Source organism: Amblyomma maculatum, chromosome 1 (genome assembly GCF_055883805.1).
Source record: "Amblyomma maculatum isolate TAMU_Amacu chromosome 1, ASM5588380v1, whole genome shotgun sequence".
In the NCBI taxonomy this organism is placed as follows: domain Eukaryota; kingdom Metazoa; phylum Arthropoda; class Arachnida; order Ixodida; family Ixodidae; genus Amblyomma; species Amblyomma maculatum.
The window spans coordinates 26,575,176-26,601,443 of record NC_139344.1 but is presented as its reverse complement, the minus strand read 5'-3'; the positions used below and the strand labels follow the sequence as shown (position 1 = coordinate 26,601,443).

At 46.5% G+C, this 26,268-nt stretch overlaps 1 protein-coding gene across 1 annotated transcript in view; it reads right to left on the bottom strand.

Moving 5' to 3' along the window:
- IntS8 (integrator complex subunit 8) overlaps positions 1 to 26,268 on the bottom strand; it is a 147,636-nt gene that overhangs the window by 75,217 nt on the left and 46,151 nt on the right. The window contains exons 9-11 of the mRNA XM_084587879.1: positions 21,658 to 21,755; positions 8,938 to 9,067; positions 2,504 to 2,568 (exon numbers count right to left, since the gene is read on the bottom strand). Coding sequence (XP_084444005.1) covers positions 2,504 to 2,568; positions 8,938 to 9,067; positions 21,658 to 21,755 — 293 coding nt within the window. The remainder of the gene's footprint in view (positions 1 to 2,503; positions 2,569 to 8,937; positions 9,068 to 21,657; positions 21,756 to 26,268) is intronic.

Below are 26,268 nucleotides of genomic sequence, written 5' to 3'. Positions count from 1 at the left end.
TTTGATTTTCGACTGTGCCCAGTTTCCCCTCGAAGACATTTAGGCTACTGCCATTCTTTGCAGCATGCTCAATTCTGTCCACACTACACTTCTTTGTGCTAGACCCTTTGTGCTTCTCTTCTTGATTTCCTTTGATAGCTCAGCTAGTTCTATCCTGATGTTTGGGTTGAAAGCTTTTATGGTTTGGCATTTCTTAATCAGACATTTCGTCTCCTAAGATAGTTTACCGGTATCCTGCCTAACTAGCCGGCCGCTTACTTCTACTGCACACTCCGAAATAATTGCTTCTATACTAACGTCTTCTTCAGTTAAAACCAGATACAGTCACCAGCTGATTTTGTGATTATGTATTAGGACTCTGCCATGGCACTGTCACGCGCTCCATAGAGTCAATGCATAACATCGACCAAAATTTCGGATGTCTGAAACTTCTCTCGTTCGACTTTCTGAACTTTTTTTCTTGATTGCAGGTCAAAAGCCATAAAACATTGCTACAACATCGCTGCCATTTTGTTTTTCTGCAACTTCAAACCCGCGTTGCATACATCCTGCATGCTGCTATACTCTCGATAGCAGGCACCGCTAGCTGTGACGAGCCAATGGGCCTGTTACTCCCTGAAATCAGGTGGCCTGTGCTGTGGGTCCTTGCTGCACAGTTGCGGCAGCAATGAAGCTCCGCCCCACGGAGGACAGGCCAGTAAGCGTGAGCACGCTTCTGTCACGTGACCATACATCACGCTTTGCGCGGAGCTGTGAGCGAGAGAGCCAGCGGCACGAGTCCACTTGCAGACGGCAATGCGCGAGCATGAAGGAAAAAATTCCTGTCTTCACGCAGGAGAGAGAAAGAGAGAAAAAAAAAAAGCGCTGGTGTGGGGTCATATGGGAGCAGCGAGGCTCCATCTGCCGGTTTGCCCGTGCCTCTTTCTGTTTAAATATTGTGCAACTCCGACTGTTGCGCAGATTTCCCCGCCGTCGTGCCAGAGGGGAGACCGGCTGTAAGGATGAGGAGAGTGACACAGAAACAGACCGACTAGTTTTTAAAGCCCCTCAGTAAAGTGATGCTCTCATTGTGAATTCATTTTTTCAGACTGGCTGGTTTTTCAGATGCGTTTTTTGGCACCTCGAAGGTCCAAAAAATCAGTTGGAGACTGTATGTGCTCTGCACTGAGATATACTGAATTCCTCTACTTTACTGTTTATCAGTAATACATACTTTAAATACTGCCAAGTTAAATTACAGATGAAATGTTCTGTGATATATTACCAGAAAAGAGCACATCTGCAAGAATACGCAAATATCAAATTTTTGGGCATTAAGCAAAGAGAAATCATAAAAACTGGTGGCGAATAATGAATATCGTCAAATAAATTGCAATTAGTACAAGCAGTTGAAAATAAAGAGGATTGCCTTCCACAAAACGCAGCTATGAACGAAAACAGACTGCAAATAAATTTTGTTTTCATCCATCATTAGCATAATTTGCAATACCGTTAAAAATAATGGAGTGGGAACCATATACAGTAGTAATGGCAATAAACTTAATTATGCAAGGCCAATACCTTGTTCACTATTGTCTAGATAACAACTGCTGTCAGTGGAAAGAAGTCTAATGCTCAGTGGTAAAAAGTATGAATGCGGTCATGAAGCATTTTAAAGGTGAATAAGTGGAAGAGCGACGTCGGCAGCCAATTAATGGTACTGCACTGCAGGCAAAAGGCAACGAGACAGCTCGTGAGATGAACAAGAGAGTAGCAACCTGAGCTGCAGCCCCAGTGGGAGCATTCCTTTCACACTCCCTCATGACAGCCGAAAATAATGCATCGGATCTGGAATGCCACCCTAAATGAAGCGTTTACAACATGTAGCCCGCTCCACAAATGCAGGTTGTGTTCACAGGACTGCAAGCCCTGTGATGGCTTGAAAACAACTGCAGCAACCCATGCAGGCCACAACTTTGCCCCTTCCTAGTATTTTACTCCACAAGTCGGGCTGCTTCGGTGTACGCATGCATGGTGGCCTAGCATTAGAGCACCATTGCCAGCCAGGCTCACAGCCACTTGCTACCAAGGCTAGACAAGCACGCTGACGCGCTACGTGGCAGTGGGTCTCAATGGTCATCAGCACAATAGTACCACGCACAAGCTGTTTCCATATGCTGGCAGCCATTTCTATGCGGAAAGAACATGTTAACTTGTGTGACAAATGCTGAATATTCAGCCATCTAGTGCTGCGCCACCAAATCGGATCAACTAGACATTCATAATTTATGAACATTTAGTAGGCTTAAATAGCTCAAACAGCAAGTGTGCAGTGCAAATACTATTCACGATTATCACAAACTATTCGAGTTTTTAATATCTGCACATCCCTACTTGAATGTACTGGTACAAAGTATTTTTAAACTGATTATCATTCGATTCGGATTCAAAGTTTCAACGTTAGCATAACACTAGTAAAAGAAAGGAAGGAATTTGTGATGGACAAATAATGACGGCAACATACCCAACGAAATTCCTCAGAAAGGCCATTTCTTGTTCGTCCAGAGTTGGTATGACAGCATTTAGCATCTGGTAACAGAAGACAAAAGGAGATAAGAACAAATCTGAAAAGCAAAAGTCATTTCTAGAAGATTATAATGTTGAAGGCAGAAAATGTCTTTTTAAAATTAAGTGTTGAGTTGAAAATTGTGCGAAGCTACTAGCAGGTTCTAGAGATTTCAAGTCTCTGAACTCACTGCATCAGGAACGTGAGTTTATTTCACGAAAGGTCTCACATGCCTAAAACTATGTAATGCTGAGGAACTGCTCAGGGATGAATTGACCCAGTTTATGGTTTGGCTTGGTTTGTGGGGTTTAACGTCCCAAAGCGACTCAGGCTATGAGAGACGCCGTAGTGGAGGACTCCGGAAATTTCGACCACCTGGGGTTCTTTAACGTGCACTGACATCGCACAGCACACGGGCGCCTTACTTTTCGCCTCCAACGAAAAGCGGCCGCCGAGGCCGGGATTCGATCCCGCGTCCTTGGGCACAGTAGCGGAGCGCCCTAACCACTGCGCCACCCCGGCGGGGCCAGTTTATGAAAAGGAAGAAATTCACATCTTGGGTGACTTTCTAATATGAAGTGATTTTCACCAGCAGCAATCATTCCATTTTATGAAAAGATGTGAATGTAGACAGAGATGGCTCTAATCGGAATACTGGTTCAGTGCTATATCATCGAATTATGAATAGACTAAAATTCCGCACAACCCAGAAATGGATTGGTTTGGGACGTTAAACCCCACAAACCGAACCATTTCTGGGTTGTGTGGAATTTTAGCCTATTCATACTTCGACATACCATCAAATATGTGTAGAGGGTATGGAGTCAAAACTGCACAAAAAACAGATTATGGCCTGAGATTGCCACAAGTTCTACAGTGCTCTAGTCAAACCAATAATCTATTATTATTATTTACAACTACCCGGCAGCACTGAAGCATTACAGCAGATGAGTTGGTAGAAATAAGAATACAAAGTATCATTTGAAGAGATGATCACTAGAGGGAGGCATTTGCAATGTCAAAACATGCTATACAAGCCACAAGAACAACTCAGTGCAAGTATAATTGAAAATGATCTATGAGTTCAGCAAAGTGGCTGTGACCACCTCCGCTGGTAATGCGTTCAATTCAGATATTTTTAAGAAGAAAAAAAATTTCATGTGTACAACATATAATTTCTCTAATTTTACAGCTGTGACCTCTCCTGCTTGACAGGCAGTGAGGAAGCTTAATATATTTAAATTTTTCTACACGAGTCAAATTATTATACATTGAATGCATTCGTTTCAGCCGGTTTTCCTTCTGCCTTATGTTAGGAGGCTTGATTCCGAGGCTAGCTTTCATCTGTGTGACACTGTGTGACCCTTAGAGTGTCGAATATTTTTGAAAAATATTTACCTCTAGTGTCACATTTTTTTTTATTGCTGATTTTAAACAAACAAAACTATGAAAGTCCGGATAGATAGGTGAAAAATATATAGGGCGAGTATTACAGTCATACCATCAATGAAACTAAACGGGAGAGCAATGACACCTCGTGAGTGTTGATATGCTGACAGAGCACCATGGGCCTTCGGTGATGTCCCAACAAAGATAGAGATTAACTTTTGTGTTTCTGTTGCTATCACGCAGAGGAAGCGAAATCATGAGTGCGAATCACCGCAAACCACGCGTAGAACCGAAGGTCGCAATCAGTTTTGTTGTCTTTTTGCTGCAAGATGGCAGTGCAAACAATCTTTCAACGCTTCTTGTAAGTCCTGAAAGGTCTTCACAGGCCTCTGCTAGCGTCCTAACAAAGATAAAGATCAAATTTCATGCCTCTGTTACGATCACGCAGAGAATTCAAAACCATGAGGGCATGCCACTGCACAGAGCGCGACACGACAGTCATGATCCGTTTTCTTTTCCTCAGCAATATGCCAGCATCTCCTAATAAGCGCCTCTCTCCAGAAGGCCGTGAAATTTCAAACGCACTTCAGTGCAGTACGTGTACGGCAAAAATACCATGGGACGGAATTCGGCCATAATACCCATACTACAAAAACACTCAAAGGGTTAATATAAACAGCACCACACGATTCTGAACACCTTCAACTTTATGGACAAGAAAATTTTGATGGGGGGTCCCACAAGCTGGACGCATACGCCACCATTTTCAGTATTTGAGGGGCACCACAAAGATTCCTAATAATGAGGCTAGGCATGCTAGCAGCTTTTTTTTAGTGTTCCTAATATGGTATCAAATAAAAGATCTTCCAATAGATGTATGCATAATTCACTTCAGGGAGCTTTGGAGAGCTTTATTAGCACCTACTGTATACCCTGTGTTCAGTATACACTTTTCTAAATTTTGCTAAATGTTTTCTAAATTTTGCTAAATGTTGCGTGGTAACTTTTGTCTGCGTTCATACTTAGTTCTCATGTGCTACACCATGATGTTGATTATCACAATCAAGATCTTCTTGATGTGACTGCATGCCACTATCTGTACTGACTGCCCTGTATATTACGCAGTCATTTGCATACAGTCTAACAGTGGAAGAAATATTAGATGTGATGTCAGTGATGAATATTAAGAGTAAAAATGGCCCCAATACCAAACTCTGCGTTTCGTAATGGGGGCCAATAAGGGCATTACAAGGACTACAGCCAGTAAGAAGATCGTAAAAAATTCCGGCGTGAAAAGCAAATAAGTAAAAAAAAAAAAAAAAAGCTATAATGACTAGATTAAGCAACGGGACTCGATGACAGCAAGTACTTGTTTGAAAGTAAAAGCAATCTTACAACACCGCTCTTGCACAGCTGCAGGGCAGAGCTAGATTGTGCTATGCACAAGTGTCAATCCTCAGCTTCAACCGAAAGTGCTCTAACTGTAGCACACTGCATTTACACAACACTTGTAGTAGTGGCACTCATAGTAGAGCCCTAAATGAAGAGGGACAACTGGTCTCTGCTGAAAATGACTGCCATAAAGAACAGCTGATACTCCTTTGAAACAGGGGCATTACACAGCAATGTTATCTGCTATTCATTAAACTAAGAATGACAGCCTAAGCTGGATGGGTCAGTTGAGAAGACAACCAGCAGGCTTAGCAATATCCGATGCGACATTACCTGCTATAACATTTATTTGTAAATTTTTCAAAATACCAATACAGTAAAAGCCTGGTAATTCGAACTTCACAGGACTGGGAAAAAAGATTGAATTATCTGATGTTCGAATTATTGAATGGCCTCGAAAAAACTGAGAAGAACCATTTGCATTTCATTAAATTTACCGTATTTACTTGCATAATACACCCGCTCGTATAATGAACCCACCCACTTCCGACTTTTGCCCAAGAATTTGAAAAAAAAAAAAAAATAATTATGGAATCGGTAGTTAGTGCGCCCCTCCGTTTTGTACCGTCACGGTCTATCGCACATTTCTTGGCAGTGCGCCAAGATGCTGTGCAGCGATAACATCGCGATGCGTTTACCTTCTGACATTAGCTCTAGCAAGGGGAGGGAAGTGAACTTGGCAGAGTGCCAGCGCTTGTCCATTTTCAGCACATTCGCTTTATCATGCCACGAGTGATTGGGGCAGGCGGGCGCTGTCTACTGCCACGCGCGATAGCAGCAGATGCTTTTTGAAGTGAATGATGCTAAAAGCCGACGTTATGATCGCGGCCGACCCGCATGTTTTCGTTGACGACTGATGGGTGGAAGAATAAATAACTCACAAAAAAAAATTTTCCCGTGTAACACGTAGCGCCCATCCGAAGTAAATAGCGTGATGGCGAATTCAAGTGGGAGAGCAGGTGTATTCGAGAGCACTTCGAAAGTGCTCTAAGACAAGCTGGCGCCCTCCAGTGGGAGAGAGGAGTAGAATCACTGGCTTCCAATCGTAGAGGAGGGCTTTTCCTCCGCTGAAAGCAGCCGAGTGCACTCCCAGCTGCTCTCTCGTCTAAAGCGAGTGTAGAGAAAGTCACATGGCATAAAGCGTCATATCTATGCCATCTTTTTTTTTTTCTTTCTCTTGATACGGCCATGCTCAAAATGGCAGCTGCAAAGCGTCGGTGTACGACGAGCTCTTCGGAATTAAGAGAATTTGATTCAGGAGCGGAAAGCATTGCTCAGGTGCTGTATGCATGTTTGAGAGTCGCTGCTGGCGTGGAAACGGCCAAAGGAGACAAATAGCCGCGCTGTGAGAATGAAGGCATACAAAACAAGCGGCTCTTCACGGACTGTTGGCCTCTCTTCGCGTTGCAACTGCCGCCACTGCGGGCAGGCGGAAAATGCTGGGAAGAGAAAAGCGGGCACGTGGTCAAGGCGCGCTGCTCTCGACATGCATACAGCGTTCCCGTGGGAAGACTGTCACACCCTCGCTCGTCGTGCTCCTGTACTGCTCTGCAGTGCTCGGCGCCTCTGCTCTCGTCCCCCCAACCGAATGCGCCAACAGCGTTCCATTTCATGGGCGTTGGCTGGGACCACGCCGACAGTGCTTATCCATATTTCTAAATTAAGAGGGCTTGAATTACCAAGTATTTAGTTTCGAGTTTCAGAGGTTGCGCGGAAGAGAGAGCAAGCCGCCACCGAGGCCGCTAACCCTGATTTTTCGGCACCGCCGGCCGCCGCGCCGGTCATGATGCTATTTAGGTTTTACCCACTATTGCTAGTTTTACCTGGTTTCATATGTCCCCACTTAGAACGTGCACAGCCTCTATGTCGCTCTTTAGTAGAGTTTTTGTTTTGCCACGTGTGCTGTGCGCCAAGCCGCCCAGACGTGGCAGTGCGTAGAATAGCAGAACAGACTCGTGTTCGAATTAACGGGCTTTTTTGTACACAATCTCTATGGAGCTTGGGCAGACCAAGTAGTGTAGTTCGAATTATCTGAAAATTTGAATAACCGTGGTTCGAATTAACGAGCTTTCACTGCATGCCTTGTAAGCATAAACACAAGTCTACAACTTTCATGGAACATTTGCACACAAACTCGCCAACGTGTTATGTGGCATAAGAAAATTATATGCAAGTGCTAAAGAAAAAATACTCCCTAGTAAACGGTTTTGGTTGTGCGACTATTCGACGCTGGCCAACACAAAGTAAAGAGTGCACGCAAAACAGTCCAGTAGAATATCAAACGACCAGGAACAACAGATGACTATACAAGGACATCCTTACTTATTAATGCACAATACATGGTGCAATCACATGACCGAGAAGTTCAACTAGGCTCAGCAAAAACTGCTGTGCTTACAGTTTAGCAGTTTAGAAACCTTACATACACCAGCTACAAATATGGTCAACCTGTGAGAGTAACTCATACAGCTAAAATGAGCTTTCAGCTACGCTGAAAAAAATATTATGAATTTGTTTATAGGAAAGGAAAGGTACAATATCTGTCAGACTTCTCGGTGGACACCTGAATCATGCTGCAAGGGAAGGGAAGAAGGCGGCAGTGAAAGAAGAGAGAGAAAAAGGTGCTGTAGTAGAGGGCTACGGAATAATTTTGACCACCTCAAATTCGCAGAGTTTACAATGTTAACTAATACCACTACTTCATTTATAAATGCCCAGAAGTGAACAGCGATATCAATTAGCTGTGCCTGTAAAGATAGCACTAATGTGTGCAAGTTTCCATAAATCTTCCTTGAGGTTACAATCAATAAAAAAATTACAGGACTGCGTTTAAGTCGGCTTAAAAGCGGAAATGGTGAAAGCCAATTTACAAAGCTGTTTTGATTAACTGCATTGTCACTGTCATCGCTACTATCATAATCATCATCACTATCGCTACTATAACCTCTTTATCATTATCAACAAAATGGATCGTCACTGTCATCACTACTACCATCATTATCATTTCACTGACGGCATCGTCATTGTCCTTGTACTATCATCCTAACGCTAGACAAGGAGAACTAGTCGGTTCCTCACGAGCCCGGCGTGGCCTAGTGGCTAGCACGCTCAGCTGGGGATCGGAGGGACAGTGGTTCGATTCATGGTGGATAAATATTTTTTTTTCTTAACTGCCAGTTTGTACAAACATTTCCTGTGGTCGTTTCCGCAGCTCATGAGCCTAGGAAGGTTCTCATAACAGTAATGGGCAACTTCTCTACAAAAGAATCTGGTGCTACGGTACGTTTGAATTTCAAACAATTACAACTTCTAAGCTGAGCAAAGTGGTAAATTGCTTGCCATCTATGTCTCCTCCACTATGGTGGAAATAATATTTTAAACACGAGCTTGCCTTTAAAACATATAGCAGTCCTCTCCCTAAACAGAGTATTTGAATTAAAGTAAAAATGTCTGCATTACACCTGGTGCTGATAAGCAATAAATCTGGTTTCAATTGGCTCATTTAGTGCAATGGTACATGGCAATGAGTGAGCTAGGAGCATTTTTCTTACCTCGTTAAGAAATGTGACGCAGCCTTCGTCAAGTGCGGCAAAGTTCACCTGTGATCCACATATGAACAGCTCCCCACTGATTACACGGCGCACAGCATTACACAGAAACACCTGTGCAGCCACCTCAGTGCTGTACGAAGAAAAAAGGATCCACCCATTAGCATGTGTGAATAAGCACAAAAAGATGGGTGTGACCAATGGCTGGACACACCCAGTAAGCATGGAATTGCACTGGTAGGCTACGTAAAAACCGCCTCTAACAAAGGGCATCAAAAGTGCTGTTTCGAGTGAACAGTAAGAGTAAATACTGGTTAACTCTCCAAATAAGCATTTCCTAACACCAAATCAGCTAACGAAACAACAATACATAGAAACTCAAGTTGCATCATATGAGATACACTATCAGCACTAAAGACAGACATGGACGTACATGAAACATATTCCGCGGACATTTCTGTATAGGCGTCTTGCGCTGCCCAGAGGGCACCACAAAAAGGTGCTAAAAAGCGCCCTCTAGGCATCTGCTGGGTAGCACAAATCCGTGGCATCAGCATCTGAATAGTACATGCAATCGGTATAGATCCACCGCTCTAATTTATGTCATGTACACGCTGAAAATGCTTCCCGGGTTGTCACGATGTGAAAAAGGCAATAAATAAAGCAGTGTGAGGCATTATACGGCGTGCAGAAATCGGAGACGAAATCTCGGCACGCTGCCACTCGATGCAGCCAGGCGGGTGTCGTGCGAATTCGTGGAGCTCTACGTAAGCTTTACGCGCAACTACATGCTTAAGAATCTGAATACACGAAATCGCAACGGGGTTAGGCAGCATAATTAACTCTTCTGAGACACAATCTTTCCGATAGGCACATTGCGCGGGCTGTGCATGGGCCGCTGGGGATTGCATTCAATGCACGCTTGTCCCTGAACTTTTCAGTTGATCCTGCACTGGTTTTCGCTTTTTGCACCCCGTTTAGCTGATAAATCACAGTCATAATGCTTGCAAATACAGAGTCCACATACTGGAAAGTCACACAGAAAGCTGAAGCTGGGGCTGCCGGAAGGTTCAAGTTATGCCGCGGCAGAGTTTCAGTGTTCACGGTTAGGTACAGATATCAGTGAAGGCACACTGACCTCGTTCCACTGCTCAACTGTCAGTCTGCTTGCAGTTCTCGAGCCAAAGCTTTTGCCTTTTGGAACAGCGGGGCGACATCGCACATTAGAAGCGCGCTCTCAGCTCAGAAACATGCGGTGCATAATGATCGAAATGGCATTGTCGACTGCTTAGTAATTTTAAATCCATGCCAAATGCAGTCTATTGCTTTTTCCTCTTGAAAGTGAATGGCTGTTCTCACTGAGATAGGAAACGTTTTAAGTGAGCTCTAGTTTGCCGTCCTCATTTTTCATTGCTTGACGTACGAGTAGTTTTTATACAAGAGCAGCTGCTGAAAACAGTAGCATAACGAATGGCTGGCTGTACTCTATATCGTCCCTACCAACATGTCCGTGGCGCATAATTCCGTCTCCTCAAAGGTAGGGTCCCACAACTTCTTTCTCCTCACTGGTTGCCTCTCAGCGGATTAAACGGCAAATATTACCGAGAGGTGTCTCTGAATGCCACCTAAAGGTAACATATACTTACTAAAGTCAGGAAATGAATGTGGTGAAAATATTTAGTGTTACCGTTGTCATGCTGTCACCTCGTGGCTCTATTCACGGCTGGTTGTTTGGCTATTATGAATTGAAAACGTCGCATGATGCAACCTAAAGGTGAAAAGCACATCCAGGAAAGATATTGGTAGCTTATTTTAATGTTGCAAATTAAAAAAAAAAAAATCAGAAAAAAGTTGCACATACAGGATTTGAACATATGTTTTATTCGTTAAAGGGACAGAACATGGCCAAAATATGTCATGAGATTATGGTGGAGATGAAAAATCTTGCCTCATATTGTACAGATCGAGCACTATAATATAAAAAAAAGAGGCTTTACAATTTTAATTTGCCATTGAAAATCGCATAAAAACAACCAAGGCGCTATCTAGCGGAGAAACCCTAGTACTTTCAGTGTAGCCCCCCATGTGACTACATGTTAGCAAAATATCGCTGATTTTCGTAACTGCACACTGTTCCTGATATTCGTAACTGCACACTGTTCTTTTTTTTCTTCTAGGAGTGCTTACTATAATTTTTAATATTTTGCGCTCTCTCCAGTGCTTCCTTAAATAAAAACCACCCCTGCTTTCGCCTCGCGAGAGGTATGCTTTCAGGTTTTGCCACTAGATGGCGCTACAGTGTTTGCAATTTCGTGAATGAAGTAATGACAGTGCCCACTAAAACTTTCGTCGACGAGGGCATGCGTTATTGTGCCATTACAGCATTGAGTGTGAAACTGAAAAGTATGTTACTCTACGCAAAAAATGTCTGATTATTGCCTGGCGAGTGAAAGTTGTATTTGTTTTCGGTACATCTATTTTGTCGACTATCGGTCTTCATCGCGGTCGCTGCTCATGGTTTCCAGCGTCGGACTACATAAAAGCGGGCGCACGCATTGATCTAAAAATTCCTGGTAAAAATTTTCTATGGCGTTTCTAACAAAACCGTTATGGAATCGAACAATTTAGAATTCAATCTTTCCACTGCTGTGAAAAAAAATCGAGACCTAAATTCCAGTGTTCTGTCCTTTTAAGTGCTCAGGTAAATAGTGTTAATCCATTGCGCCACTGAGGCAACAAGTTCGGCAGGCTTTAAATGCGCTCTTGTTCATTTTTACAATATTTCAGCTATCTATCGCCAGGTGACGCTGCTCAGAAGACCCTACCGTTGAGAACGGAATCATGCGTCCATGGCACCCTACGACGCAAGCAGCAATATAGCAGCGGTGACGATGGTTCGAGACGGAGGGGTACACGGTAAGATCTATGCCACATGCTTTGAACATTTTGCTGAAAGGCAGCCATAGCACATTTTTTTCCTTATGTTAGGCTTTTGATGGTTCACAATGATGTCCATGATACATGACGAGTCTTTTCCCGCTCACGAAGGGGCAGAAAGAAGCGCGAGTTGATGTAGAAAGACAGCGGGATACGTACTGCACCATAGCCAGAGCTGCCGTTGTACTACCCAGTCAAGTTTTCCTTGGCCGCAACGAGGCAGTGCCACTCTATTCAAAACTCCAGAGCCAGGCTCCTATACTGTAAAAACTGGCATATAATACAAGGTTTATGTTCCCCGTTTAAGCGTGTCAGGTTTCTGTCTCGTATTATTTGCAGAATGAAAAATTTTCAGCTTAAATTCGCAGTTCCAACCTCATTATTGTACAGAGCTATCAGTATTAGGCTTCTAGCTACAGGAGGTGCTATTTAGCAGTGATGTCAGTTGATGGTTTTGAGGGTTTTGGTTTCATAACACTGGCATCGCGGGCCTCCCGACTACGGTACTCTCGACCGGAAGCAGGTCAAGTGCACTTCACACTATGTCGGGACCATCAAAGCAGCACTCGGCATTTTGCACCATTCTCTCCAGCCATGCTAGCCACTCCCTACAGCTCGGTCACGTATGCTTGACTAGCAGACGCGAACAGAGCGCAGAGCATGCTACCCGCTAGCTTGTGCTAAGCCTTCCCATGCCCGAACGGAAGTGGCTTACTGGTTTACACCAACTGAAGGGGTGTGCAGCTTTTGCGACTGCCGGGGCCAATGTTAGCTGCTCTATTGATTGAACCATACCAGCATATGAAGGTGCTTCGCACTACTGTATTTACTCGCATAATACTTGCACCCCCCAACATTAGGCGTCAAAATTTGGAAATTATTTTTCCTCACATAATCATCGCACTACCAATATTACCACCGCGAGAGTCGTCTGCTAGTAGTAACAAGCGCCATCTTTGGAGTGCTACTGAACCCAGCTGGCCTCGTTGTGTGCACGTGCTACCAGGCGGCGATAGCGTGCTCGGGTAGAACATTATCATAGGTTATGCTCGTCTTTTTTTTTTCTTTATTAATTAATTAATTAATTTTTTTTTTTTTTACCTCCATGATGCTCGTAGTCGCCGCCATTTTACAAGTTGTCTCCGCGTCTCGTTGTTATCCGTCTACCGCGTTCTGGGAGCCGTATCGTGGTGGGGCGGTACGCAAGTTTTACATATATTATGGTGAGGCTACCCCCCAAAAAACTGTGGAAACTGACCCTGGCAACGTTTAACGTTAGAACCCTAGCTAGCGAAGCTAGCTTAGCAGTGCTGTGAGGAACTAGAAGGTATGAAATGGGATGTCATAGGGCTTAGTGAGGTTAGGAGGCCGAAGGAGGCATATACTGTACTGAAGGATGGGCATGTACTGTGTTATCGAGGCTTACCAGAGAGGCGACAACTAGGAGTAGGTTCCCTTGTCAATAAGTATATAGCAGGTAATATAGATGAATTCTATAGTATTGTCTGGAAAGTAAGTATTTTGCACCATTGTCTGGAAAGTAAGTCGGCAGGAGCAGGTGTGCGTATACTCATGGGAATCGCGTGGGATATTGGGGGTCAATTAAAGTACTCGCGGCTCAATATATGAATGGAATTAGCGTTGTGTAGAGAGCAGGTGCAGCGGTGGCGTAGTGGTAGAACATCCGCCTCGCATGCAATAGGACCGGGGTTCAAATCCCGATGCCACGCAACTCCAGCGGATAAAAAAAAAAAAAAACAAAAAAAAAAAAAAAAAAAAAAACGCGTGTCAATGGAATTTCATAAGCAGGTTTGGGGTGCGACCTGATGCTAGTGAACACCTCCGGCAACGCACTCCCTCACCAGGACAGGAGTTGGCCACCCTGGTGCAGTAATTGGCTGCAACCTCTCATGATTAGTTCCATAAATCCCCGGCCCTCAGTCACCAGCGGCGGCGGTCAGACCTGTGACGCAGCAGCGGGTGCTAAGAATTCCTGGCTCCGCTGGACAGGCCGCCATTGGAAACCGACCCTGGCAACGGTTAATGCTAGAACCCTAGCTAGTGAAGTCAGTTTAGCAGTGCTGTTAGAGGAACTAGAGGGTATGAAATAGGATGTCATAGGGCTTAGTGAGGCTAGGAGGCCAAATGAGGCGTATACTGTACTGAAGGAGGGGCATGTACTGTGTTATCAAGGCTTACCGGAGAGGCGACAACTAGGAGTAGGTTTCCTTGTCAATAAGTACATAGCGGGTAATATAGATGAATTCTATAGTATTAACGAGAGGGTGGCAGGCATCGTAATTAGGCTTAACAAGCGGTATAAACTGAAGGTTGTACAGGCCTATGCACCTACATGTAGTTATGATGACTAGGCAGTTGAAAGCTTCTACGAAGATGTAGAATCAGCAATGCGAAAAGTAAAGACGCAGTATACTGTACTAATGGGCGACTTCAATGCCAAGGTAGGGAAAAATCAGGCAGGAGACCAGGCAGCAGGTGACTATGGCATTGGTTCTAGGAATAGCAGGGGGGAGTTGCTAGTTGAGTTTGCTGAGTGCAATAACTTATGAATCATGAATACCTTCTTCAGCAAACGGAAGAACCGGAAATCGACATGGAAAAGTCCTAACGGGGAGACTAAAAATGAAATTGACTTCATACCGTGTTCAACCGCCGCCATTATTCAAGATGTAGAGATAATAGGGAAAGTGCGATGCAGTGACCACAGGGTGGTGAGGTACCGAATTAGCCTAAATCTGAGGAAGGAACGCAACAGATTAGTAAGAAAGAAACCCATCAACGAATTAGCGGTGAGGGGGAGGGCAGAAGAATTCAGAATCTCGCTACAGAATAGATATTCAGCTCTAACCGAGGATGCAAACATTATCCTCATTCATAAGAAAGGGGACTCTAAGGACCTTAAAAATTACAGACAAATCAGCTTACTGTCTGTTACGTATAAGGTATTTACTAAGGTAATCGCTAATACAATCAGGGCAACCTTAGACTGCAATCAAGCAAAGGATCAAGCAGGTTTTCGGAAACGGTACTCTACTATCGATCATATCCATACCATCCACTATCCTCACCACGTGACCCAGGCGTAGCCACAATGAAAGCAACGCAACGCAGTCCTCAAGCAGTCCGCATTGCGTACGCGAGCTAGCAGTCTATGTGAAGGGCAGCCGGGCTCGGGTCCTGGACCAGGCCTTTGGGGGCTCGGGCCAACCAGGACGACAATCCCGCCGACGGTGATAGGCGCTCTGCAAAGGACGCCACCCACCGCCTACTACACACACACACACACCATACCTAAGTTGAGGACAACCCAGAGGGCTATGGAACGAAAAATGGTAGGGGTAACATTAAGAGATAGGAAGCGTGCAGAGTGGGTCAGAGAAATAACTCAAGTTACCGACATTCTAGGGGAAATAGAAATGGGCATGGGCAGGACATGTAGTGCGAAGAGAGGATAACCGATGGGAGCTTAGGGTAACAAACTGGATTCCAAGAAAAGGAAAGCGTAGCAGGGGGCGGCAGAAAGTTAGGTGGGTGGATGAGGTCAAGAAGTTCGCGGGGGTCAAGTGGATGCAGCTAGCACAGAACCGGGTTAAGTGGAGAAATATGGGAGAGGCCTTCGCCCTGCAGTGGGTATAGTCAGGCTGATGATTATGATGATACCCCCCCCAAAAAAAAAAAAAAACAAAAACAAAATAATGTGCCTCTGCCCGTGCCACTGGGTATAACGGGCACGCAAGTTATACAGCTGCTTTTAAGCTGAAAGCCTTAGAGTATGCACTACAGCATAGCAACTGCGCTGCCAGCAGGCACTTCAGCGTCGAGTTCTGCGTAGTATGCTACTAAAGACAGCGATTGCAGTGTCGACACAGACTCGGATCAAGTCTCTGATCAAAAGTAGAACTGTGTGGTCTACTGTGCGCATTATACCCCGAAACACGGGGAGTGATGATGAGGTGGTGTGTCGCAAATAAAGTGTTTTAGCAATTTGTGTTTCGGCGACCCTGTACTTTTATAACAAGGTAAGTTCTGCTTGAAAGTAAAGTTTTGGTTATATTGTTACGTTAGGCGGTGCATGCACTAGCGGTGCATGCTTTGGACCCCAGCTCGCCGCGTTGGCCTCTCAGAAAAACTTTTGCCCTGTTATACAGGACCCTACCATATTTTACGACAAGTGACTTCAGTGACATACGAAATTGCGCCCTTGCATCTCGCACGCCATACCTCTACACCACGCACCGAGACGATCCATGTTGCACACCTAAAGCCGTACTACACGGACCCTGGTTTGGACGCTAGTACGCACCGGGACGGTGCTTTTCAGCCGGCGGGGTAGTGTTATGTTAGGCACTGCATGCACTGATATGCGCATAAGAAGGAAAACGAAGAATCTCGGGAGTTTTGGCGAAGACGACGACGACACTCGAGCAGTGTCGGCTGGTGCCTGCAGGAGAGGTCTGTTGTGTGAAAGCCTCGTCTCCCGTCTCCGTTTTCTGCAACCTCAAGCTGAACTACCCCGTAACATCTTGGTGGAGGCGCTTTCGATCCCCTTGCCACAGCTCCTCGTATTTTCGCGCCAGAAACCTGGATTTGCGCAGTGGACGCCATCTCCCCGAGCTCACCCCACCGACTGCCACAATAAGCATGGCATCCCAGGACGCATCAACCGCTACGCAAACTCCACCTGCCCCCATGGCCTTAACCAAAATCCGCCATTCGCCCATTTTTAACAGCGAAGACAAGATGGATGTTGAAGATCGGCTCGATGAATACGAAAGGTGCAGCAAGAACAACCAGTGGGATGCTAGCATAATGCTTGCCAACATCATCTTTTATCTAGCGGGAACGGCGAAGACCTGGTTTACCAACCACGAACAGGAGATGCCTACTTGGGAAATCTGCAAACAAAAACTTCAGGACTTGTTCCCGCAAGCAGATTGGGCGAGCTCTAGCAGCCAAAAAAGACCTGGCTACTCGTGCTCAATCGTCAACCGAATCATACCTCGCCTACATACAGGACGTCCTCACCCTGTGTCGAAAGGTGAACACCTCCATGACTGAAGATGATAAAGTGGGCCATATACTTAAGGGTATCGCTGATGACGCATTCAACTTACTTCTCTGCAAAGACTGTTCTACGGTAGACTCAGTCCTGTAAGTCTGTCGCCGTTTCGAACAGCCGAAGCAGTGCCGCATCGTCCATTGGTTTGAGCGCCTTCCCAACACGGTGACTACATCATCATGTGACGATCTGCCCACTTTGCAGCAGTCTTCAAGTCAGAATAACCTCACTACCATCGTCTACAGGGAAATCGAGGCCATGACTCCTGTTGCACTCACATCACCTCCTCCAGAGGCAACAATAGCTATGATACAGGCTGTCGTCCGCAAAGAATTTGCGAATGTGGGCCTCGTCTCCAATCCTACCACGCCACCCCCTGCACCATAGCCAATACCAGTGGTTGCTGCTGCTGCCACAAGCCCGTCCTACACACCGCGCTACCCGACCCGCAATCCTGCGGAGTGGCGCATATCTGACGATAGGCCTATTTGCTTCGTCTGCTGTCGGGCTGGCCATACGTCCCGCTATTGCCGCAGCCGCCTGGTTCCCCCCTCTCGCCCTTACAGCCCTGTCCGCCATGACTACTATGCACTACGGCGCGCTTCTGTCACCCCAACACAGCTTCGTACCAAGAACACTGAGCAAGCCCGTCGTCCTAGCCGTTCGCCATCGCCTCAAGCCCACCATTCCCGATCACCTACTCCTCGCCACAGCTTGTCCCCAACGTACCAAGGCCCCTACTCTGGAAACTAGGCAACGCAGCACCCGGACGTGACGCTGCGTTACTAACCCGGACAGCCAACTGTGTTTCGACCATCGCACCACGCTGCAACCTGATCAATGTCCTCGTAGATAGAGCCCCTGTGCCCGCTCTCATTAACACTGGAGCCCATTACGTCATTTTAGGCCTAGACTTTTAAACAGCCCATTCCGCGCTCATTGACTGTTCCTCCGGACTTCTGCGCCGAGCCCTGCACCATTGTGTTCACGACACTAGTGCCGACCATTCCCAGCCTCACCACCGCTCCAGTACATTTACTCGCCTACCTCCTAGGCGGCAGTATACGTACCCATGTCACCTTTTCCTTCCCTTCCCGATGGCGACTACGTTGTCAACCCCATCACTGACGTCACTCTACAGCGCAACATCGTCCTACCTCATAAAATTGTACATGTCGAAAATAACCTCACCTACATTCCCGTACTCAACTTCAGCATGTCTTCGCAAGTTCTCCCGGAGGGCATTTTCCTTGCCGAGCTGTCGCCTTTGTCCAGCTTTACTATTTCTGCAGTGCTGTCCGACAGTCACGCCGAGGTACCCGCACAACCTGTCCCATCACATAGTCCGCATCTCAGCCATGGTTGCTTCTGACCTGCGTCCCGAATATGCCAGTGCCCTTGCCGGCCTTTTGCGGTCATACAGCGACATTTTTGATTTCGGTCACGGATCTCTAGGCCAAACGTCCGTCCTCACACATCGCATCGACACTGGAGATGCCCGCCCTATTCACCGATGGCCGTACAGAGTTGCTCTTTCCGAACGCCGGATCATTCAGGAAGAAGTGGAGAAAATGTTGGCCAGCAACATTATTGTGCCATCGAGCAGCCCCTGGGCATCTCCGGTAGTACTCGTCAAAAAGAAAGACAACAGCTGGATGTGTTGCATAAATTATCGACACTTAAACAAGATAAAGACGTGTACCCTCTTCCAAGGATCGATGACGCCCTCGACTGCCTGCATGGTGCCAAATACTTCTCCTTCATCGATCTCCGTTCTGGATATTGGCAGATCTCTGTTGACGAAAGCGATCATAAAAAAAGACTGCTTTTGTCAGCTCAGATGGCCTCTACCAATCCAAGGTGATGCCTTTCGGCTTATGTGATGCCCCTGCGACCTTCGAGCGCATGATGGACTCCTTACTACGCGGGTTCAAATGGACCACCTGTGTGTGCTACCTCGATGACGTCATCGTATTTTCATCAACTTTTCAGGGCCACCTCCATCGTGTTTCGGCTATTCTTGGCGTCTTCCGACAAGCTGGCCTTCAGTTGAACTACAAGAAGTGTAGCTTTGGTCGCCAGGAACTCAAGGTCCTAACACCCATGGCATCCAGCCGGACCCCGACAAAATTCGCGCTGTAAGTGGTTTTCCTATACCGAAATCTCACAGCGACATGCGTAGCTTCCTCAGACTTTGCTCATATTACTGGCGATTTGTACCAAACTTCGCGGAAATCGCCCGTCCACTTACGCAGTTTCTGAAAAACGAGGTCTCCTTTTCCTGGGGCCCCGAACAATCGGCCGCCTTCGCCACTCTTATTGGCCACCCGACCGGTCCGCCAGTGTTGGCTCACTTCAATCCGTCAGCGCCCACAGAAGTACGCACCGAAGCAAGTGGCCATGGAATTGGTGCCGTTCTCGCACAACGTCAGCTCGGTCCCCCTCGCGTCATCACCTATGCCAGCCGACTCCTCTCTGCGGCCAAACAGAATTATTCCATAACTGAACGTGAGTGCTTAGCCCTAGTTTGGGCCATTACGAAGTTCCGCCCTTACTTGTATGGGCGGCCATTCACAGTGGTCACTGACCACCACGCATTGCGTTGGCTTTCTACACTCAAAGACCCTGCTGGTCGCCTTGGACGTTGGGCCTTGCGCCTTCAGGAGTACAATTTTTCAGTGGTCTATAAGTCTGGCCAGTTGCATCGAGACGCCGATTGCCTGTACCGTCATCCAGTCGACCCGCCAAGTCAACCTGAATGTGACAATGACGCTTCCGTGCTCTCTATTTCTGACTTTTCCAACATTCGCCGTGAGCAACGCCAAAACCTTCAGCTTCACGAAATTATCAATCGCCTCAGCGCCGATCACCATGACCTTTCCCTTCGTTTGTCTGTGCTCCATGATGGCACCTTATACCGGCACAATATGCGACCTGATGGCCCCACCTTCTACTAGTAGTCCCTCAGCACCTACGCACAGCCGTCCTTGAACAGTTTCACGACGTTCCCACAGCGGGTCATCTAGGCGTCTCTCGCACATATGACAGTGTGCGTCGTCTGTTCTTTTGGCCAGGACTATACCGCGCAGTCCGCTGCTACATGGCTGCTTGTGACCGCTGTCAACGTCAGAAAAAGCCATCAGTTTTACCAGCTGGACTTCTGCAGCCGATTGACATCCCCATAGACCCATTTTCTCGAGTGGGTCTGGATCTTTTAGGGCCTTTTCCACTGTCCGCATCGGGGAACAAATGGATTGCGGTGGCCACTGATTACACCACACGCTACGCGGTCACACGAGAAATACCAACCAGTTGTGCAACTGATGTCGCTGCTTTCCTCCTTAACGACGTTATACTCGTCTATGGAGCTCCCCGCCAACTGCTCACCGACTGTGGCCGTTGCATTCTTGCGCGTATTGTCAACGAGATCTTACGGTTGTGCAACGTTCGTCATTCTTTCACGACTGCCCACCACCCACAGACGAACGGGCTTACCGAACGCCTTAACCAGACACTGACTGACATGCTGTTTAAGTATGTTTCTGATAACCACTGCGACTGGGACACAACGCTGCAGTTTGTGACATTTGCATAAAATTCGTCACATCACAACAGTACCGGCTACTCCCCCTTCTATCTTCTATACGACCGTGAGCCTCTGCTTCCTTTTGACAGCCTGCTTCCTTCTGTTGCCACTGCCAGCTCATATGCTTGTGACGCCATAGCCCGAGCTAATGCTGCTCGCATTGTTGCTCGCAACCGGCTCGCAGCCTCCCAGAAATGTCGCTATGATTTCTGTTATCGGAACACCCAGTATTCTTGCAGGTCTCTAGTGCTGCTTTGGACCCCAGCTCGCCGCGTTGGCCTCTCACAAAAACTTTTGCCCCGTTATACAGGACCCTACCATATTTTACGACAAGTGACTCCAGTGACATATGAAATTGCGCCCTTGCATCTCGCACGCCATACCTCTACACCACGCACCGAGACGATCCATGTTGCACGCCTAAAGCCGTACTACACGGACCCTGGTTTGGACGCTAGTACGCACCGGGACGGTGCTTTTCAGCCGGCGGGGTAGTGTTATGTTAGGCACTGCATGCACTGATATGCGCATAAGAAGGAAAATGAAGAATCTCGGGAGTTTTGGCGAAGACGACGACGACGTTCGAGCAGTGTCGGCTGGTGCCTGCAGGAAAGGTCTATTGTGCGAAAGCTTCGTCTCCCATCTCCGCTCTCTGCAACCTCAAGCTGAACTATCCCCGTAACAATATTTGCAATAGCTGACCTAAGAATCTCGATTCGCACCTGCTTAAAATTGCTTTTAGCGCTCCAAAACATTTGCTTGAAAATTTTCCCCACATAATTATTGCACCCCCCAACTTAGCGTCAATCTTCCAAGAAAAAAAGTGCTAGCATTATGCGAGTAAATACGGTATACAACACCTGGTGCAAGGTTGCATTGGACGCGCAAGCGCAGAGGGCGTATACCTCGTACGGCGACTATGAAATGTAGTGCAAATAAATGCTTTTGGCTTGCTTTCCTTACATGCATTACACGTGGATAAAAGCTTTTCTTTTTTGTTGTTTTTGCTATCCCAAAACTACACCTCGTATTATATGTGCATTTTCATGGTATATAAAATCAAGAACAACTTTATCTGCTCCCCTTGCAGTTACAGGCAGAAGAGAGGAGAAAATGTTACCCAGCATGGTTCTGCTGAACATAAAGTTCAGCCATCTCCCTTTCCCACAGGGGGATCTCCCTCTTGATATTGTCCTCCAGAAGTACGGGCACCGTTGCCTGCATAAGAGAGATTTAGGTATAGTTCCATTACTGCACAGCATACGCACCTAAATGCCACAGCATATACAGTAAAACCTTGTTAATCCGGATCGAAAGGGCCCGGCAAAAATGTCCGGGTTAACCGATTATCGAATTTACCATGAAAACAACAAAAAAAAGGTACTGGGCATACACACCTTTATTTCATAAAAGACTGCATTATTTTTGTTTGTTTTTTCGCCAGAATTTACGCGATAACAATTTTTTTCAGTCCCGTCAAGTGGTAGTGCGCACGCTCACTGTCGTGTGATCGGACGCAAAATTCCTCAAGTACAGCGAGTCTCGGCAGCCTCCTGCATAGTGCGACACTGCGGCAGCGGCTGCTCATTACTTTCATCGTAGGAACAATTTCCATCTTCGTTGAGAACTTCTGATAATATGTTGTCACCTGTCAGCATGCCAGCGACGACAACATCGTCATTGCTTCACTGGAGTGGCGGTCACCATTGTTGTGGAGTGGAACGGTAGCGGCAGCAGGCTCCAAACACAGTCGAACAGAGCAACGAGTACTTATTTGCATGATTCACGCGCTGTCACCATCACACCACAAACAATCGCGACAAAGAAATCAGGCGTGCAACCAGCGCAGCCACGGGACAGCAGTGACAGTCATGTGACAACAATACAAACAGTCTCGCCACCCTGACAATGATGATGATGATGTGGTTCTCCCTTTGAAATGCGCGGTCACCGGCGCTACCTAGCCACTGCTCACATGATCCACTATGATCATCATCACATTTCTTACCCTTCAGCTTTTTCTTTCTTTTTTTTTCTTTTTTTTTGTCACTGTTTTTCGTTTTTGCCAAGCAGCGTGCAGACCGACTCGCCTCATGTTGGTTTCCCGTGGCCCGCCCGCTGTGGATGCACATTCGTGCAGTATTGCAAGCTAACGCAGGAAGGTCGGTAGCCCTCATCGAAGTTCACCAATAACCGATATGCGAGTAAATGCCTGATAATGAGTACTTGCCGCTATTCAACTATACATAGTCTTGCTGGGACTGCGCAGGGAGTCTGAGTTAACCAAATTTCCGAGTTTATAAGATCCGGATAGACGAGGTTTTACTGCAGTACGCCTAAATGGTCACCAAATGAACTCCTAAGCAAACCATTTCGTTGACTCTGTTTAATTGTTTAACAGGCAAAGGACAGACGTTTCACCATTCCTCTTTCAATGGATCCGTACACAACAAAGAACTTCTGACTTTGCAAAGATTCAGAAATGTCTTCGCAACTCTGAACTCCAAGGATATTCCTTACAATAACAGTGCACGATGTCTGGCTGCAACCTAACTTTTTTCAGTCAGCTAGACATCCCATTGCAGTCTTGATAACATCAATTAAATGCCCTATGGCATCTAAAGGCAAGTTGTGCTTCACATTGATTGTCGCAAGTCTGATGTCGGCCTATTTTACAAAGTTGTCTAGTTGACCTTGCCCACTTACCAAAGGCACAGATGTCAAGAATGCAGGTCGACTGCAAGCTTGCAACGCTTTTCTTGTGCTTAGCGCCTGTCAGGTAACAGTTGGTTTCTAATTTTCCACCTCTGCATTCACTTTTGCATGCTTTGCAGAAGAAAAACAAGCTTTATTTACTGGCTGATAGCCAATTTTTATACCTCAGATCAGCTTCCCACTTGGCCAAATACTTTCGATGCTTTCACTTTCTTTCCACTTGGCTTATCTTGAAGTCTCCTGTTCCAGACGTTTCCATGATACCCAGTCACTTTTCAAGGTGAAAATGTGTGGTGAGCATAAACTTAGCACACTGTTTCAAGCACAGCAAGTCAAAATTGTACTTTTTTTGCACAGCAGCAGTTACTCACAGCAGTAAAGGTCATATACATGGCCCTCTAAAATTCTCACAAAGTCATGGTGTCATTTTTTCCCTCTCAGTTCACAGCTGATAACCTCATGCTGCAGAACTGTCACCCTCTCTCGGCATAGCAGAACATCAAAGCAGCTTTTTAAAAGCAAGGATAGAAAGTAGCAATAATTAGCAATTCTTTAAATCTTTTCCGTTATAAAAAAAGGAGGGATTGCTTTTACATCTGCCACTAGGCCGCTTCACGTAACAATTCTATATCCTCTCAATCTGCAGATCCCCCACCGCCCACACAAAAACACTAAACTCTTGAAAAGACAAAAAAACCTCAAGACATATGGATAAGTTTTTAGGGTTGCCATCGGGTTGGTATAGGGTTAAGGTTCTCATCAGCCTGTGAGCCCGTGATGGGTCGCAGCATCGCTCAATGCCACAGGTGGACTTTCATAATGCTGCTTTGTTTCGTATCCAGCGAAAATACCCGCTCCCTGACAGCCACTGCATCAACATGCAAGGCTTGTCATAATGGACCTTTCTTTCAGTAGTGCAGCCCTCTTGCGACAGCCACATAAAGTATGTTTGCCAGACACAGTCGGCGAAACTCCCTTGCATATTTTCTGCGAAAATTAATTTACAGCGGTGGTGGTTGTGGTGAGGGGGTGGGGGGGAGGCTCCTTTGCAGTGCCTTAGGGTCACAGGGGTGAACCATTTGATAACAACCACTCTTCATCCGTATATGAGCGGGCCGGGTCTGGGGGATGCAGCATGAGCAAAAATGCGGTGACTGTAAGCCATCGCGATGGCTTCTCCACGTCCCTGAAGTCAAGGGAAAAAGCATCCGGAAGCAACAAAGGAAGCAGCTCGCCATTGCCTTTCTACGAAACAGATTTGTTACTAAATGGAAGCAACAAAGGAAGCAGCTCGCCATTGCCTTTCTACGAAACAGATTTGTTACTAAATCTCTTCCGTTCTTAGGACAAAGCAAATACAGACTGAATTCTGCGAAACTTAAAGGAACTGTTCACACTTGGTGTCTACATGCTACTCTACACTTTTATGCAGTGAAAGCCTCAACTCAAAATACCTTTGTACCTCATTTAACAGTTACATTTTTCTAAATCAGGAAGTTCAGATTACAGTTGAATCCCGCCACAACGAATACCGCCACAACGAAATTTCCGCGACAACGAATAATTTTTTATTCCCCGCGAGTATCCTATAAGAATTAATGGCCTAAATTTCTCTGCACAACGAACCATTTTTGCAGAGCGTTTCCGCTTCAACGAAATTTTCGCGTTCGAAACCGAAACTAGTTTTATTGGCGAGAAGTCCAAGTCAAATCCAAAGCCACATTAAGCATGAAATCACGTGATTGCAGTTCCGCCATTTTGGCTTTGTGTCGTGGTCGCGTTGTTCACTCGCTGCCTTTCTCTTCGACAACGACGAGTTTTCATCCGCAGGACACGATGGCAACGCAAGTGAAAAAACGCAGAACTCTTTCCCTTGAGCAAAAAGCTCAAATAATCGCCCAAGCAGAAAGCGGAAGGAAGAAAGCGGCAATTGCTGAAGACTTCGGAATTCCTGCAAGTTCGCTGTCAACGATTCTAGGCAATAAGGACAGCGTGAGAATGGCACTTGCTTCAGGCACATCCTCGAAGCACAAAAAGGTGACGCGGCCCCTCCATGAAGAGTTGGACAAAGCAGTGCATGCGTGGTTTGTGGAAGCACGAGCCAGCAACGTCCCCCTGTCCGGAAGCATCGTCCAGCAGAAAGCCTTGAACTATGCATGCCTACTTGGCATTGATGATTTTAAAGCCAGCATTGGCTGGCTAAACCGTTTCAAGGCCCGCCATAACACCGTTGGAAAAGTGTTGTGCGGCGAGTCAATGTCAGCAGACGTGGACGGAGCAGCTGCTTGGAAGGCGAGTAACATGGCCGGAATTTTAAGCAACTTCGCGCCTGCAGACATTTACAACGCCGACGAGACCGGGCTATTCTACGAGATGTTGCCGGCTAGGACGCTCGACTTCAAGGGGCAGCGCTGTCACGGCGGCAAACACAGCAAAAAACGCATCACAGTGCTGCTTTGCACAAACATGGATGGCTCGGACAAGCGTCCGCCGTTAGTCATAGGCAAAAGTGCCAAGCCGCGCTGTTTTAAGGGAACTCGTAGCCTACCTGTGCAGTACAAGGCGAACAACAAGTCATGGATGACCCGCGCTATTTTCACCGAGTGGATGATGGCATTCGACCGCGACATGAAGCGGCAGGGCCGTAAAGTTTGCTTGCTTTTGGACAATTGTTCAGCGCATCACTCCGACGAAGTCAAGCTCACTAACATGGAGCTGAGGTTTTTCCCTCCCAATTGCACGTCTGTCTTACAGCCTCTCGATCAGGGCGTGATTCTTAGCCTGAAGCGCGCTTACCGCGGGAGGTTAATTCAGCGGCTGCTTTTTAACACTGAAACCGGCCGAGACACGAAGGTGGACTTGTACGTGGCACTGCAGATTATGTCTGCTGCCTGGAGCACACTGGGGCGCTCAGTAATTGTGAACTGTTTCAGGCACGCCGGATTTGCCGAAGGTCGACCCGTACACTCTGCTGGCCTAACACCAGGCGTTACAGACGACGACGAAGAGGCGTCAC